The 17,610-nt window shown below is 40.4% G+C and overlaps 2 protein-coding genes across 11 annotated transcripts in view; one reads left to right on the top strand and one right to left on the bottom strand.

Annotated features, from left to right (window-relative positions):
* Nucleotides 1–8,877, top strand: part of LOC146988925 (3',5'-cyclic-AMP phosphodiesterase 4C-like) — an 85,000-nt gene extending 76,123 nt beyond the window's left edge. For all 10 annotated transcript variants that reach the window (XM_085774711.1, XM_085774709.1, XM_085774712.1 and 7 more), the window contains 9 exons: nucleotides 1,099–1,192; nucleotides 3,964–4,136; nucleotides 4,242–4,340; nucleotides 4,597–4,761; nucleotides 4,930–5,029; nucleotides 5,490–5,644; nucleotides 6,158–6,280; nucleotides 7,564–7,746; nucleotides 8,222–8,877. In XM_085774711.1, the coding sequence (XP_085630837.1) occupies nucleotides 1,099–1,192; nucleotides 3,964–4,136; nucleotides 4,242–4,340; nucleotides 4,597–4,761; nucleotides 4,930–5,029; nucleotides 5,490–5,644; nucleotides 6,158–6,280; nucleotides 7,564–7,746; nucleotides 8,222–8,818 (1,689 nt within the window). In that variant the 3' untranslated portion in view covers nucleotides 8,819–8,877. The remainder of the gene's footprint in view (nucleotides 1–1,098; nucleotides 1,193–3,963; nucleotides 4,137–4,241; nucleotides 4,341–4,596; nucleotides 4,762–4,929; nucleotides 5,030–5,489; nucleotides 5,645–6,157; nucleotides 6,281–7,563; nucleotides 7,747–8,221) is intronic.
* A 4,529-nt stretch (nucleotides 8,878–13,406) lies between these two features.
* Nucleotides 13,407–17,300, bottom strand: LOC146988924 (gamma-interferon-inducible lysosomal thiol reductase-like). The gene is made up of 7 exons (XM_085774718.1): nucleotides 17,129–17,300; nucleotides 15,866–16,054; nucleotides 15,656–15,727; nucleotides 15,478–15,567; nucleotides 14,826–14,978; nucleotides 14,541–14,609; nucleotides 13,407–14,309 (listed from the first exon to the last, which is right to left on the bottom strand). Exons 1-7 carry the CDS (start codon nucleotides 17,273–17,275, stop codon nucleotides 14,250–14,252), a joined length of 780 nt encoding a protein of 259 aa, XP_085630844.1. The 5' UTR covers nucleotides 17,276–17,300; the 3' UTR covers nucleotides 13,407–14,249.
* Between the last annotated feature and the right edge of the window lie 310 nt (nucleotides 17,301–17,610).

Genomic DNA, 17,610 nt, shown 5'->3' with positions numbered 1-17,610 from the left:
ATTTATGTGTGTGTGCGTGTTGGAAGAAGCCAGAAGAAAAAGCATCACAAAGTGAGCTGCTGTGTTTAGAAACCACACGGTCAAGTCACATTTTGGTACTTATAGCTACAGGATCATGTTTCCTGTCAGCATCTGTGTGTGTGTGTTTGTGTGTGGAACCACTGCAGCATCACTCCCTCTCTCACCCAAATCCCCTCCCTCCTCCTCCTCCTCCCTCATCCACCACGTGCCAGAGCTGTTACATAATCGGTGTGGAAGCTACCGCTGCGTTAAAAAGTCAGGGGGGGAAACACTGAGCAGAATTTTTTTTTTTTTTTGTCAACGAAAGTTTTACAGCATGAATGAAACGCTGGTGTTTCCAGCTGCAGCAGCGCAAAGTCATTCTGACGATGCAGTGAGATCGTTGAACTTGTCTTTTTTTGGATTTTAGAAAACATGAAGAAGTGAATATGAAAATAATAGATATAGACAGTAATAAACGTGCTGTAAATTGACAGCAAATTATTGAACTTAAGTCTGCGACAGGGTCCCAAAGTGTAATTTTCAAACCACACCAAAAGTGATGGAGCATCTTGTGTTATATTTATAAAGTCATATCAATTTGTTCCTGTAAAATAGATAAATAAAATCTGAATAATACACAGTAAAACATGTAATTATTGTTTCCACTTGTGTGAACACGCTCCTTTTTGTAAACACACTGATCTCGGATTTATTTGAACTCTACTTCCTGTCTTACATGTTCTCATTTACATGTGCATCATACTTCAATAAAACATGAATTTAAATGAATGACATAATCAAATCAAGATCGGACATATCAGAATTAATTATGTTAATTATAACATGGAGGTCAATGATAAATGCACATAAAGGCGACTGCTTGCAGCTGATGTCCACTTTGTGAATGCAGATAGTAGAACAAATATGAATGAATGGTTCATCCTCTTCCACAGTGGAAAAGAGGAAGGAGGCACTCGACTATTATGGGAGATGTGGTCTCATGGTAGTTTGTCCTCCATGATCTCACACTAATTCACCTTGTCACTGCGGCATGTTAATGTAATGTAACTCATTGGTCTTTGTGTGTCGTCACAGTTTAAGAGGATGCTGAACCGTGAGCTGACGCAGCTGTCGGAGACGAGCCGCTCAGGGAACCAGGTGTCAGAGTTCATTGCCAGCACCTTCTTAGGTGAGTGTTTAACACCTGCTATGAACAAGAAGCAGGTTTAAAAGTTTCCTGAAAGCCTCAGCATTAATGAATCCAGTGCTTTGATGGAAACAAACGCTCCAGTTTACCAGGAACATCTAAAACAGCGCTGCAGTGAATCCTCCTTTCCCGTGTTATCATGTTCTGTTTTTGTTTTAACGCGGTGTAAATTGATCTTTATGGTAATTTTTGTGTCTTTTAGTTTTGTTTTCCATCTGAACTCAAATATTTCTAATATTTAGTCGACGGGATGGACAACATGATATGATAAAAATGACCTTGTGTAATTTTTAATTTTGTATATCCTAAACCTCTGAGTGATCTCTGTGTCTGTCTGTGGTGCTGCCCAAATCTTCTTATTTGTATAACTGCAAGGAACGTTTTTTTTTTAAGAGAGGGCAGGAAACAACAGAGCAGAGGAAAAGGGGGAGGGAAGGAAGAAGGAGTTTTAAAAGTAAACCAAGAAGGAGAGAAAGACAAAAGGATTTACTGTAGATGGAAGTAAAGAACAAAGAGACATAAAGGATATTTGAAAACAGGAGGAGTTAAGTTACCAAATACAAAAAGGTTGTTTTTTTTAAAGAAAGGAAGTGAAATATTTCTAAAAAAAACATACTAAGGAGATGTATTTTACTGTTTTGAAGGGAAGGAATAAGGGAAGGAAGTCTGTAAGGAAGGTAGAAAATATGAGGAGTGTTTATTTCTAAAAGAGAGGAAGGTGTGTGTTGATGGATGCAGACTGAGAGGGTGAGGATTTGTCCTTCCCCTAAAAGAGAAGGAGCTGCGGCGACAGACAGCATTCCCGGACACACTGTGTGGCGTTGTCGTAGCAACAGGGTGCAATATTATAAGACGGCGTGTTGCATCAATAGGAGGCTCAGTCTTCAACAGCCACTGCCGGCAAGGATGGAGGTCCGGCCGCCGAGTGACGATGGAGCTGTCAGTCAGATGCCGCTCTGATATGAGCGCCTCGGCATCGAGCCCGGCTGCTTTCGGGAAATGAACGCCGTGGTTTTGGGTGTGAGGAAGAGGAGGCACAGTGAGAGAGGTGAGAGAGGCCAGACAGCGCCTCGTGTGACGCTGCCACTCAGGTCGCTCTGCATCCTTACGCTGGCAGGTGTTAGTGTGTGGCCTCAGATGTTGGATATTGTTGGAGGAATTGTTCTCACTGTGCTAATGAATAGATGTGGATGGGAAACACTGAGGAGGAGGATGTTGTGGACACGGGGTGAAGCAGGATGTGTGTGATGCCTAAAATGGGATTATCGTTTTCTTGGTTTGCACAAAAAAAAATAAATAAAAATGAATGAGTCATTTTCAACACAACTGTTGTCTGCTGGGACGCACCTTTTGTGTCAGCAAAATCATGTGGAGATTACATCGACACTGTGCTGTTTGTGGAAATGGATTACACACTATCACTGTGGGGTTTAAAAACATCCTCCAACCTAGAAACGTTTTCAAACCTACATTTGGAAGAACGTGACATGTGCTTCGTCAGCGAGCTCCAAACCAACAGGTTTTACCCATCATGCTTAACTTTCTAGTGCTGGTATTCAGTGTTTTAGGGGTTAATTTATATTCATATACACAGAGTGCAGCTATACACAGCATACATATCTAATATATACCTATATAGGCTACATTCCTGTTGTCAGTGATCATCCAATAGAGTACAGTATATGGTGTATTGTGTTGTTTTATTTGGCAGTTAGATTTTATCCCAATAAAACCATCAAAAAGTATAAATTTACATTGACCCACATTAGACACAGCAATGTGTCAAAACACTGAAAACTAGACGTCTGACCAATTTCAGGTTTCTTTGTAATATTTCAAAATCTGTATGTGAGACCATCTCTGTTTAGCAAGGTGACATGAACAGTGCTGCTTCAAATGATGTTGACAGAGAGGGATGAGAGTGTTTAAAGCTTCTGTCAGTGCTTAGAAGAGGACAGGTCTCATGTTATGGGGGCACAAGTTGGATGTCTTGTCAGTACTAGTTGGTATTTGTTTTATTTGTACAAGTTTATAGTTTTATGTAGTGGTGGCAGTTACTGTACTGTAGTAACACTGGATCTGCCCATGTCACTGTTAGTGGTGAAGTTGCATTACAGTCATTGTACTGTCTAGATTTTGGTACATTTTCATCATTCACCACTGGTAGTTGTAGTTTATCAGCAGCACAGTATTAATGAAGTATCAGTAGTAGCAGGTGTAGTATTAGTGGAAAAATCTAGTGTTGACAAATTATTGGTGGGAAAAAGGCGTGCATGGAAATGGACATGTTTACCGAACAGTAAAACTTTGGTTGATTGAGGAGGTTTTATGCTTTATGTTTTCGCTATGCATGTATGTTTATATGTATTGATTGAATTGTTTGTTTCAAATATTGTAATCAGAGTGTCATTGGAAAAGAGAGCTTGCTCTCAATTGGCCCTCCCTGACTTAATAAAGGTGAACAGAACAACTACAACTACAGTAGCATCTTAACAGAAACTGTGGACTACAGGACTCCTGTATATAGTAACAACAGGTTGGAACTGAGTCTCAAAGAAAAGTTACAAAACAAAGGTTAAACACATCAAATCAAGCAAAATCTGCCCCATTAAATACACATGAAGACTGGAATCATTTTCATAGCGTTTCAGTCATCATCTGTTGTGAGTAATCTACAGCTATAGACGTATTGAACCACATATTATGAACTGGCTTTAACTGTGTGTGATGATGTGTGTTTGATCATGTCACAGAGAAACAGCATGACGTGGAGATCCTGTCTCCACCTCCTAAGGAGAAGGAGAAGAAGAAGAGGCCGATGTCCCAGATCAGCGGTGTTAAGAAGGTCACACAGAGCCCCAGCTTAGCACCCACCTGCATCCCCCGCTTCGGAGTCAGCACGCCACACGAGAGTTTGCTCGCCAAGGTGGGTTCATACACATACACACTCACCCATACAGACACACACACACACATACAAATACACAGAAAACACCATGTCTCACAGATGTTCATGTTTTTACTTCTCCAGGAGATCGAAGACATTAATCGTTGGGGTCTGGATATTTTCAAGATAGCAGAATTTTCCGGGAACCGCCCTCTGACGGTGATCATGTACTCCGTCTTCCAGGTAGGAGGATCCCTCAACAGCTTCAATAGTGTAAAGGGTGTTGTGCTTTTTTTCTGTGACCAAACTAATGCACCTATCAAATGGTTTAAGAGATAATTTAAAGATTTTTAAGGATAAACAGCATAAGGACAAAATTAACAAACTCTTGCGGCAAACATAGGCAACTTTTCATAAGAGAAAGTTTGGAAAACCATTTCAAATAATAGTTGTTTGATGAGTTCTTCTTCTTCATCACTGTTTCTCTTCGCCTACCCAGGAGAGAGACCTTCTGAAAACCTTTAAAATCCCGACTGACACCTTCATCACCTTCATGATGACCCTGGAGGACCACTACCACGCCGATGTAGCTTATCACAACAACATCCATGCAGCCGACGTGGTGCAGTCCACCCATGTCCTCCTGTCCACGCCTGCTCTAGAGGTGAGCTCAGACAGTTTCCTTTATATGGGTTTTACGATGTAGTTTATTGTCAGGCTCTGCACCAGACATCTGAACCCTGACTTTTGCTCCTTTTTTTTGTAAAAAGTAAGAGTATAATATCATTACGTTGTTTTGAATGAATTGTTGTCTGTCCCTTGTCCAACTCAGGCGGTGTTCACAGATCTGGAGATCATGGCTGCTCTGTTTGCTAGTGCCATCCATGATGTCGATCACCCAGGAGTCACTAACCAGTTCCTAATAAATACCAGTAGGTTCTGCATTTTTCTCTGTCCAATTTGACATTTTGAAATAAATTTAAATTAATTGTAATGAGCCTTTGATTATGTCAGAATATTCTGAGATACTTCCGTACCAACACAAAATAGTAATTTAATACTCTGAAACATAGTCTATAACAGTGTGGCACATTTTTTGTAAAACTTTCAGACGCTTTAAAACACTGTAGAACACTTTGACTCACAGTTTCCTTAGTAATAAGCAGTTATCATTACTTATGCATGTAGCTCTCTCTTTATTTCAGCAGGAAATAAAGTCAGTGTTAGCAGGTAATCCTGTTGTACTATTTATGGGCTGTGGTTTTGCACAATATAGCAAATGAGCTAGACAGGACGTACCACAAGCACTGACTCAGATACTCCAGTAACTAGAACTAGCCTATGTTTGAGGTGTCCTTCACATCTTTCACGTCCCATCCTCCATCTCTGCAGGTTCAGAGTTGGCGTTAATGTATAACGACGCCTCGGTGCTGGAGAACCACCACCTGGCTGTGGGCTTCAAACTGCTCCAAGAGGAGAACTGTGACATCTTCCAAAACCTCAGCAAGAAGCTGAGAGACTCCCTCCGCAAGATGGTGATCGACATGGTGAGACTGGCGCAGTTTTAACATGACACCTCGTACTGTGGCTGAACTGTGGCTGAACTGTCGCTTAGTGTATAGTACTGTTGTTTTCATGGTATTAGATTTAGTTTGTGGTTCAGCAAAGTCTGTGGGCAGTAAAAATAAATGCTCACAGAACAGTTCAATGTATCTGGTAACAGGCTGCTTTGAAAAGGCTGCTGGCAAAACATCATTATGCAGTTGCAGACTGTTACAACTGATGGTCAGTTATGGCTTCCCATCTCGACTGTTTATGTCGTATTAGTATATGAGCAAATACTGGACTTTATGAGCTGGCAGCAACAGGCAGAATTTGATGTTGGATGAATTTAATTCAGGTCAACATCCTTAGGAGTGTAAGTGTTAAACCTGAGGACAGAGATCCTGTGCCTTACTAACAATTAGTGCCTTAATCAGACTGAAGAAATAAGAAGAATCATGAAAACATCTCGAGTTGTGTTGTGACTCTGCCTGTGTGGTTGCCGTCCTGTCGTCCAGGTGCTGGCCACAGACATGTCCAAACACATGAACTTCTTGGCGGACATGAAGACAATGGTGGAAACTAAGAAGGTGACGAGTCTGGGAGTCCTGCTGCTTGACAACTACTCCGACCGTATTCAGGTGAGAGCGCCCTCTGCTGACGATGAACACAGGAGCACACACAGAAATCGATGCAGTCAATTAGTCGTTAATACTGTACATCGTGGCTCCTTATATGTGGATAGTGCAGTGTTTGCACTATAATACACAGACACTGTGTCTTTATCATTCCTACACTCATCTGTAACGAAAACAGTCAGCAATGACGTTTCCACACTAACCTCCATGTTTCCTTCATACGCAACAACCTGAACAGCTGTTAGTGTGACAGTGCTGCTGCCTGCTGGACACACAGTGGTCACTGCATCTGTAGGACAGTTTGTTATTGTTCTGGAAGTAGCAGAGAGATGTCGGTCCAGAGGGGATATTTATTATCATTAATTGACCAGAGTCTTATTTACCCTCTCAGCTTAGAGCATCAATTTATGCAAAAATAGTTCATTTCCATGGATCCATTATTCATGTGCTTGGTAGCATTTTATTTGACATGTCAGTCAATTACAAGTTTAATTCTAAATGATCTTCTGAGAGGTTTCTTGGAAAGAAACATAACATGTAGGTCTAATTACAGATAAAACAAACAGAGACAAACAGATTATCTAAATTCGGAGGTTGCACAATCTTACAGTACATGTGCAAAATTTGAAATGTGTCTGCAAACAAACAAAAAATCATGAAACTAGTCAGAATAAATAAGGACTAAAGTTTCTGATAAGAGATCAGTGAGTTACAATTTTGCATTGAGGAATTGCTTCTTCTTTAAAATTTCTTTAAAATTTAAGCATAAACAAGGTTAAATATGATCACACAGGATTTCTGGCGTGTTACTGTACGTCAATTTTAAATAGCTTTATTGGCATGAGAAGGCAGTGCATATTGACAAAGCATATCACAATAGAATATTAATAAAAATAAATAGATGAATAAGTGACAGGAGGCGTGGACATGATCTTTACGTATCATTAATTATAATCGATTTGTTTGGGACTTGAAAAAAAATCTTAGGACTTGGTTGGGACTTGAAAAAAAATCTTAGGACTTGATTGGGACTTGAAAAAAAATCACTTGCAACATAGGGACTTTCTCCCACCTCTGTTAAATATTGCTGCAATTGCTGCAGTTTTTCCAGTTAGTCTGAAATGAAAACAGCTGAGCTTTACACAGTAAGTCCGCACAGTCTCACCCCCACCATTATAACAATGTGAAACCCCTGAACAAAGCACGTCACTAAAAGAATCACCAGTAGGGTCTTACTGAGTCTTGCTGAGTCTTATTGAGTCTTACTGAGTCTGTGTCTGCTCCAGGTTCTGCAGAACATGGTCCACTGCGCTGACCTGAGCAACCCGACCAAACCGCTGGAGCTGTACCGGCAGTGGACGGACCGCATCATGGTGGAGTTCTTCACTCAGGGAGACCGAGAGCGGGACAAGGGCATGGAGATCAGTCCCATGTGTGACAAACACAACGCCTCCATAGAGAAGAGTCAGGTAAACAGCCACAGACACACACACACACACACACAAAGGCGTGGAGGAAAGGGACGTGCAACTGCCTTTATTTTCTCTTCTCTTGTCAGATTTGCCTGTTCATTACCGTCATCATTATTTTTTAGATAGATAGATAGATAGATAGATAGATAGATAGATAGATAGATAGATAGATAGATAGATAGATAGATAGATAGATAGATAGATAGATAGATAGATAGATAGATAGATAGATAGATAGATAGATAGATAGATAGTACTTTATTAATCCCTTGAGAGGCTCCCCTCAGGGAAATTGAAGTTCCAGCAAGCAGCACAGCACCGATCATACATTAAAAAGGCACAGATAGATATAGAATATAAAAATATAAAATATAAAGTGCAGTCAGGGCTAGAACAACAGTAATAAATACATATAAATACATCAATCCTAATCTAAATTTTCCCCATCCCCTCTCCCACCTTTTCTGAGCAGGTGGGGTTCATCGACTACATCGTCCACCCTCTGTGGGAGACCTGGGCGGACTTGGTGCATCCTGACGCTCAGGACATCCTGGACACGCTGGAGGACAACAGGGAGTGGTACCAGAGCATGATCCCACGCAGCCCGTCGCCCTCCAGCCCCGAGGAGCACCACGCCGAGGTGGGGCCAGGAGGAGGAGGAGGAGGAGGAGGAGGAGCTGTGGGAGCAGGAGGATCTGTCCCTTCAGGAGGAGGAGGAGGAGGAGGAGGAGGTGGAGGAGACAAGTTCCAGTTTGAACTCACACTGGAGGAAGAGGAGGAGGACGAGGAGGAGCTGGAGTCCGACCTGGAGAGCCCTTTAGAGGAGGAATCGCAGTCGGGCGGGGATCGGCACCGGGACTCCTCCTCCCCCTCTCTGTCCCCCGACCCCCGCAGCAGCAGCAGGTACCGGCCCCCCTCGCCTCACCCGTCTCGGACCCTGAGTCGGGCGGCCATGTCGGTGCGGAGCCCGCTTCCCCACAGGACGCTGGCCTCCCCGGGACGCGAGGGGACAGATATGGACAGGGAGTTGAGCCAGGAGGGCGACGCCTGCCTGCGTTTGGGCACGTAACAACCAGCACAACCTGCCCCGCCCGAGAGACACGAGCACCGCACTGCAAAATTTCAAAATCTTTCCAAGAATATTATTTTGTCTTATTTCTTGTCAAAATGTCTTAATTTCTAGTCAAAACTAATCTCTTTCCACTTAAAATAACTTGTTTTTAGATCATTTTCACTTATTTCAAACACATTTTCACTTGAAATAAGTAGAAAAATCTGCCAGTGAAAGCAGGTTTTTGTGCTTGTAATAAGAAAGAAAAACTTGCTCCACTATCAGATTGTTCTACTTATTTCAAGTGAAAATATGCTTGAAAGAAGTAAAAAGTGTCTAAAAACAAGCTACTTTTTAACGTGACAAGTCTTATTTTGAGTATAATTTGATTTGTTTTGACTAGAAATAAGACAAATATTCTTGGTAAGATTTTGAGTTTTTGCAGTGCGGGTGTAAGGAGAGGGAGGCAGGGCAGGCCTCGACCAATAAAGTCTGTAAAATCACCACAGTCCCTTTACACTGGAGACACCCTTCTCTGGAGAACAGAGGGACGCCCCCCCCATCCCTCTTCCCTCTGTTTGATCTTATTTTTTCAAGCAGAGAATCGTTTTAGCCTCTTCTTTGGGTTCCTGGTTGGCCTTTGTGTCCCTGCATCCTGCTTTGTTGTAGTTTCAGTTCAGAGTGTCCCAGACAAAGACTGCTGCAATTTAACTGGGAAGAAGAGTGGAGTTTCGAGGTGTGATACACTTAACAAGTACATACGTACATAAGGTAAAGGAAATGTCTTCCTCCAAAAATAACTGTTTGTGACATTCGGACAAGAGCAGCGAATGAGGATCGCAGTGGTTCGACAGGGTCTCCGAAATGATTTTGCACCATAGTTTTAGTTTAAGGTATGAAATTATTGAGTCAGTTTGGAATAAGTGCGTATGATCTCTTTGATTGAGAATGACATGGACAATGAATCATTTTACCAAATACAGGTGAGCAGTGAGAAAACGGATGGACCTAAACCTCAGGGTATGAAGAGAAACTAAAAACCTAATGTAGCACAGATGTAGTGGGTACCCCTGATCTGACCGCTGACCCTAAACCGTCTTTTCTGTTTGATTTACCTCCAAACTAGAGACTTTGTTTAACCTGTGTGTCTCTACATTTAATTCAAACCCTTTAAAAGAAAATTCGGCACCTGAAGCAATCAAAGAAATGAATAATTAAACCAGCTTGTAGCACCACAGAGATTGAACACTGAAAAACTGACTGTGGCCCAGTCTCACCTGTTGGAAATACAAAAGACACCATCTGTATGATTTGTTTAAGCTTTATTTTTATACCTGAGATGATTTTAAATGGTGTCATTGTTTTAGGTTTTGATTTTCAGACAGCTCTTTGTTGTACATTTGCTGGTCTTGTCTGTGTTTATGTGCTTGAAAAGCATTATTTTATTTTATTTTTTATCAGGGTGCCTCTGGTCCGCAGTAGCACTTTACCGCCTCTGCTGTTCAGCTCTTCTATTCAGTCGCACAAAGGGCTTCACCCACTGTAGGCCTACCGATCACACAAACACAGCACAGGACGTCTGATGCCAGCTACCAAAAAGCAGGGCAGGAAAGGAACTGGACAATTGTCTTGACGATTAGTGGATTTAAACGACACAAAAAAATCAACACCCCCTCCGGTGGTCAGGAGATACTGGAATTATAAGACCCCATCTGTGGTTCGAGGAGCTTCTGCTATAGATATTCAGAGTCGGTCAGAGTCTGAATTTTTAAAAGCTCATCTGAAATTTAGCATTGCACTTTGATCATACTAACACTGGATCCTACATTTACCATAATGCAACTCAGTAGTTTCTTTGATTAGACCACCCCTGTCTGATTAATTGCCAGATTTTCTTTTTTCTTTTTTTTTTACGCTGTCTCTGAGGTTTTCTATTATTCATCTGAGAATTAATCAGTCTGAAAATAACTTTGATGACATCACTTTGACATCACCAGGGTTACTTTTTCAAGACATGAAAAAAAACTCCCTTCAGAGCCACATTAAAGATTGAACAGCAGTTTTCACAGGTTGTACTGAAATAAACTGACCTCCGTGTCTAGAATAAGTGAAGTGCCCCCTTAAATAACTACTTTCCCCTTTTTTCCTGAATCGATTATGGGTCTTATAATTCCAAAATCGAAGTGGTGTTACTTTCCCTCCCTGCCGACGGGGACTGCTGTAGAGATCAGTTTCTGAGAGGAACGAATGGCCTGTAGTTCAAGCTTAACGAATGTGTTTCACCAGGTTCTCAGTCTTGGTCCTCAGTGCTCGACTGGGATAACTGTGTGCCATAAGTGTTGAAAACACACAAACACCTGCCAGCCTACGATGCTGTACATTTTTACACTAGAGATTTTAACCTGATGATTGTATCAAAGTCATTGACTTTATAGTGTTAGTTTTTACGAATGATAGATGTCAACAGTATTTAATGCAGACAATTTAATAGATTTTGTGCAACTTAGGATCAGTCTGTTCAGCCCTTTCCTAACCAGATAGCTGACACTTGAGAATGTGTGTAGTTTCAGGAGCTTCATGACTCTTTCTGTACCAAGTACACGTTCAGTTTAGAGCAGCATTTGTCGATGTCATTAAGGTAGAAAGACCAGGAGGTAAACAAGCACTACACGGGATATGATGCGCTTCCTGGTCAGACAGTATAATAGAAAACACTAGTCTAACAGTATTTCATTAAGTCAGCTAGTAAGCTTTATTGATCAGCCTTACATGTGACAGGAGAGGATGGAAGCTGGTGTTAAAAGACCATTTTGCTGTTTTTAACATGCCGAGCCACAGAACTTGGTTTGACTCACTGTAATTTATTCAGATGTTTCTTCACAGTTCTGAAAAAAACTGTAGAAATAAGTATGAATTTGGCCCTGAAGAATCAGAATACGTTCACAAAACTTTGCATTCCTACTGTAAATTAAATGGAGCTGAATGTTGGTTTTACTGTAGCTTGACAACAATCATTTAGAGTATGAGTTTAGAAAAAAATGTCGTCAGTCCATAAAGCAGCCAGAAGGGTTTCCATAAATATTATTTACGATAAAAGCAATCGAATGATAATGGGAGAAATTCTGTTCAATTTAATTTTTTCATGTTTTTAACCAACCAGTTACTTTATTTATTAGCAATTAACCGTAGATGCCTTCATTTGATGAAAATGTCATGTTAGCCTCAGCAGCTGCAGAGCATTTGGTGGTTTTAGTTGTTTACCGATATGACATCTAGCGCCATCAACACAGTCCTCTCTTGAGTTTTACCTGCACACAAAAAATGTCATAATCTAGTGGTCAGATTGACATAAAAGGTGATGAAAGCTTTGTGGGCTTCTCTTTAGTATCTCCCAGACAATTAAACCCTGACCAGGTCACAGCACAATTAAGCTGTGCTGCTGTAACCAGAACTTTACCATAAAGCTTCCTCTTCCTGTTTTAATCCACCAAACCAGACACCAAATGTCTCTAAACATTTAACTGTATGCCCAGTAATTAAGATTGAGTCACTGGTTAAATAGCTTTTCTTTCTTTACAGAGAAAAAGCATAAGCGTAAAAACTCAAAACACCATATACTATATGTCAAATATAAAACTTTTCAAGACTTGAAAAGATATGCATTACATTACAGCCTTAGATATTATGGCAGCCATCCCACAATGTAAACAAAGGAAATTTTCAGTGACTTTCAATTTGGTTCCTTAGTATTTGTACCATCTGCTCAAATTTTTTATGAAGTCATTCCTATGATTTATTTTTTATTTTTTAACTTATTGTACAGAATTCAGAGCTTCTCACTATGTGACGGATCAGAGATGTTGTAAACACCATCTGTTAACTCCACTGGAGCACAGGGAGTGATGTTTTTTATATGGAATAAACTAAAGCACAAGCAGCAATGACCACTGATCAAAACAGCAACGTACAACGAAGACAAGGACAAGTAAATCGCTTTATGCCTGTAATGAAAATGTCTTTATTTAAATTAAATTGTTGAGGGTGAAGGCCTCGTTTACAATTATGTCGAGTAGATACAAAATAATGAAAATATAATTCATTAACAAAAGCAAATACAATTGATAAATAATCAGTTACAGGTACAGGTACAAACAGAAGTTAAACGGTTAGGGAGGAAGGATTTAAAATGATCAATTTTAAAATGCTTTGTAATAACTTGCAGGTGGATGGTTGACAATTGCCAAAGCAGTTCTTCCAAACTCTGTGTGAACTCGAGGAACACAGCTCTAGCCTGTCGTTAGTATAATGATTTAATGTCTTCCACACTAGCATGGAAGTAATGTATGAAGACAGCTTTCCAGTAAATGCCTTGCACCTAAACAATTGCATCATCCAAGAGAGAGGACCAGGACCACCCAGCCTCTCTGTTCAGGATGTAATCACGAATGTAAAAATGCATCACCTTTCCTCAAAGAGGGATTTTCTACAGTGCAGTGGAAGAAGAAAACATTTTGCCTTAATTTATTCACCAAATTTGATACATTATTTTAAAAAGATAATCAGATAATTCAGTTTTGAAGGACTTCTGTTTAATATGAAAAAAAAGTTGTTTTTTTTAGGACAAAACACACTTCCAAGCCAAACATGGCATTTCTATCATGTGGGATGTTTAAACCATTTTTCCCCAGATACCGACAGTCTCCGGTCAAATGAATGTTGAGTGTGTAGCTTAGTGATCTGAGGCCTTACATCAGCATGTTAAATTCAGCACGGTGGCTCTTTACAGGAAGACATCAGTGCCAGACAGTGTTAAATGTGTTGACGAGCACTAGAGTCTCTGCTCTCGTTCTGTTATTGTGTTGGGCTGATACTGCCACCATTAATGTTCACGCCGTCTCGTTTCCTCAGCCTCTATGTCGTGCAAACTTCTATACAGATATTTATTCAAAATGTTTCTGTCAAGACAAAGTACTGTAACATAGGACATTTAATTTTATGTTCTGGAGCCTAAAAATCAAGTATACTTTACAAGTATGTATACATCTGCCACTCCAATGTTTTTGTCAAAGAAAAATATATTTTTGTTTCTCATTTTAAGCCAAAAGAGTCGGGAGTTCAGGGTGTTTTAAGTGGAAAATGCCAATAAATTATATGAAAATTTACATCAGACTGATGGTTTTATTTTATTGTTTTATAGGGTCGACCTAAGGAACAGAATCTTTAAAAATGGAAATAATGTGATTCAACGGCTACATGCGAGACAAGACAAATTTATTTTACTTTCAGATCTGGAGACAGAAAAAACCATTGCATGAGCCCATATCTACAGTGTTAACATTTATTGAACAAAACCTAAACATTCCAGTGTGAATATGATGATTTTACTTGGTACGATATGTATGTTTATGTAAGTAATGTGATAATGTTATAGTTGATTAATTTGTTGTGTTCAGCAGAAGCTTCTGTCCAGTCTGACGTGTGCTCCAGTGCAGGCTGGAGGCTTCACCCCCTGCACACACACAGTTACAATCACTTCACAGTATTACATGTATTGTAACAATAACAGGATATACAGTATAGATGCAACTGATAACATTGACAATAGACAAGATGCCACACATTAACAAAGCATCCAATACATTCCCAGGGTCAGCAGTGATGAATAAATAAAACATTTCAAACGTATAGTAAAAGCTTGACATTTCACACCCAAAGCAAGAAGGGAAAAAAAGGTTCTTACCTTATAAAGTTGGCAAACCAAATGGAAAAGGGACGACATTGCTTTGTCCTCGTTTTCGTCTGTGTATTCCTGCAATACAACGGTTTTATCAAGTTCTGCTTGCGGATGCTTTTGCAATTGTGCAAGACAATCTATGTTTCATGATCAGATTTTGGTGTCAGACGATTCACATCTTCAGCAATTCACACTTCAGATTTCAGGTGTATTTTCAAACCATATTTGTCTCAGAACAACAGTACAATAGGTCTTTGTAAGTCTTTGTAGACAACAGCCACAGTGTTTTACCCCGTTGAAGGTGACCCAGGGGACGTGTGTGTGAGCGGGGTTCAGAGCTCTGGTCATGACAGCGTTGGCGTGCATCAGCCGGTATCCCAGGCCTCCTTTCACGCAGGAGTCAACGCTCGACCACGAGACGGAGGGAGCGTAGAGCTGGAGGCACTGAGACGAGAGGACACAGCAAGTATTACCAGCTATACACATCCGGCGAATGGACTTTTTCAGTTTTAAAATTAATGCAAAAATATGTAAACACTGTGGGCTCTGACATTTTCCCTTATTGCTGTGGAGGACATAGACAGACATGTACCACCGACACTGTGACCCCTCAAAGGTGTGTTGTAAATAGTTTGTTTTTACAATTACCAACTGACAATTAACAATTAAAAGACAAAATGAAAATGCAGCTGTTCTGACTCAAATCAGAAAGTTACGACTTATTCATTTTTAATGTTTGCCATTTTTTCCAGTATGATTGTTAAAAAAAAAACTAAATTTTCATCATCAGTGTTAGTTGTTAGTTCATTACTAATGAAATCAAAGTAATGAAATCAATATTTGGTTTAGATTTTGTACATTTTCTGATCTTTTGACAGGAAAGGACCTACTTTGTTACAAAAGAAAAACAAAAGACACTACAGTTGCGTCTGTTGACACTCACAGGCTTTGCAGCGCTCAGGACATCTGCAGCCGACTCCATGCAGTAGATGATGTGAAGTGCTGAGTGTCCGGTGAAGTGGATGATACAGGCCTGAGGAGCACAGGAGTTTATTTAAAGTCATCTTGCTTTCATATGGATAAAACATGACAAAAAGGTAAAAGTGGTGAAACATGCAAACCTCAATCATGTTTCCTTTGCATTCAGGCTCTCCATGTTGACAGGTGATGGGAGAACTTGCTGATTGGAGCTCCTACAAGACAAAAGTCTTTACTGTACTTCTAGACCATGTTAGTACTTTGCAGCAGTGAAGGTTTACTTAAGTATGACTTCTTGACCTAGATATTCTGCTGTGTGTGTTAATAGAAGATGAGGATCGGTGGATCATCACCTTGGCATTGCCGTAGGGCACCAGAGTGACAGTCATGATGTCCTGCAACATCGTCCAGGTGGGGAACAGCTGCTGGGAGATGAAGACTCTGCAGGCTGGACACAAGCTCTCATAGTACAGAGTGACAGACACCGGGGGAACTCCCTGCTTTGGTCTGGTAGCATTCAACTCCATACACTGCTTCTGAACCTATGCAAGGAAAAAGAAAAGAAAAACAAGATGACAACATGTGGTATGTTCACTAGTAGGCTATGTAAGTATGACAGCTATATTTTTGTCACCACACCAACAATGTGTGCATCTGTGAGCGTTTTTCCAAGTTTGACATAAGGACATCTTTTTAAATCTCATAATGGATAAGAAAACAAAAAAACCCAAAAGTAGATCAAATCCCCAAATAATGTCAACAATTTTGTTTTGAAACTTTAAGAAATTTCAAATTTAAGAAGACTTTTATGCTTTTCTGATTCATTGCAAATACAATGACTTGAGGATTCAAAATACTTGTTCAACAAGCATTTCTAAACTTGTAGTTCACAGTTTTCAAAGTCTGACAAACTGTACACCCTTGTTTTTGCCTTTTTCTCGGCCTTGCTCATCTTTAACCTGATTAACTGTTTGTGTTATGTGACTCAGAGCTGCTTTGCCGGTCACATGAAGACCGTCTGGCCTTCAATTTCTGAAGCATGACTTTCATTAAGAAGCAAAACAGGGAAACTTTGAACTCCTCATAACTCAACTGTCCATGTTTTTAATATAATTAATATTGTGTTTCCTAGTAGACCTTTTCCATCTTCCCAGAACAGATAGGCCTACAAGTTGAAGATTTTCCCATTTTTACATAGCCTACCAGAAGACATTTACATGCATAAATAGGCCTATTCTCTTTTTTTCCCCACAACAATCACAACAATTAATGTATGTAGGCTACGTAAGAATAAAGCAGGCCATAGAGAATAGAAAACACATTTCCTTACTTTATGTTTTATAACAGTAGCCTATTGTTTTCAGATTATACATTTGTTCCATCACCAGCAATGTTGTAAAGGTTAACAACCCTTTGGTTTCTTGTGCAATCCACATCACTAGATCTATCTTACAACAATAGGCTATAGTGTCGGTATTGATGTTAGAAATGTGAACATGTGGGCTAGGCATTTTAAAAACTCACTGTTGGTCGGATGGAGGAGTCCAGCAGAATCAACAGCATGAAAACCAATTAGTAGTCTGTCAAATAGACTTCACGGTGTTTGTCCTACTCACCTTACACTCTATCGCTATCTCCAGTGACCGACACCACTGAGATGGGGGGTAACGGCAGGATGGTTTGGGATGAGACCCCAAACCTCCCCTGGAAGTACAGAGGAATAAAAACACAGCCAGCAGTCCTGACAGCTTCATGTCCGACATCAAGGAGACAAATCCACGCTACACTGAGGAGGGATGACAGACAAGACTGCAGCTGCTGCTCCTCCCTGGAGTCTCCTAATCAGCCCCATCAGCTGCTGATTAACGTCAGGTGTGATTGACAGCTGCTGCCTTCAGGGATCCTCGGACAGAGGCTCCTGCTTCGGATTTAGTAATTAGGACGATTAAAAATATAAAAGGGGGGGAAAAAAGTTATTTGGGATTAATGAGTGATGGAAAATAATGATCAAATAGCCTATGTGTGGTTACATACAAAAATATAATTGATAATGAAAATGAGTTGTCGGCAGAGAACGGAAAATAAAGTTGCGCTGAGA

Source organism: Trachurus japonicus, chromosome 4 (assembly GCF_045865225.1).
Source record: "Trachurus japonicus isolate A0001 chromosome 4, Traja_1.0".
Lineage (NCBI taxonomy): Eukaryota > Metazoa > Chordata > Actinopteri > Carangiformes > Carangidae > Trachurus > Trachurus japonicus.
The sequence above is the reverse complement of the archived record's forward strand: the minus strand, read 5'-3'. Positions and strand labels throughout refer to the sequence as shown.

Coding starts and splice junctions, on each gene's coding strand:
- LOC146988924 (XM_085774718.1), bottom strand. CDS start 17,275: ATGTCGGACATGAAGCTGTCAGGACTGCTGGCTGTGTTTTTATTCCTC. Junction 16,055..17,128: donor AGATAGCGATAGAGTGTAAG/GTGAGTAGGACA, acceptor TTCCTTGCATAG/GTTCAGAAGCAGTGTATGGA. Junction 14,610..14,825: donor CCTGGGTCACCTTCAACGGG/GTAAAACACTGT, acceptor GTTGTATTGCAG/GAATACACAGACGAAAACGA.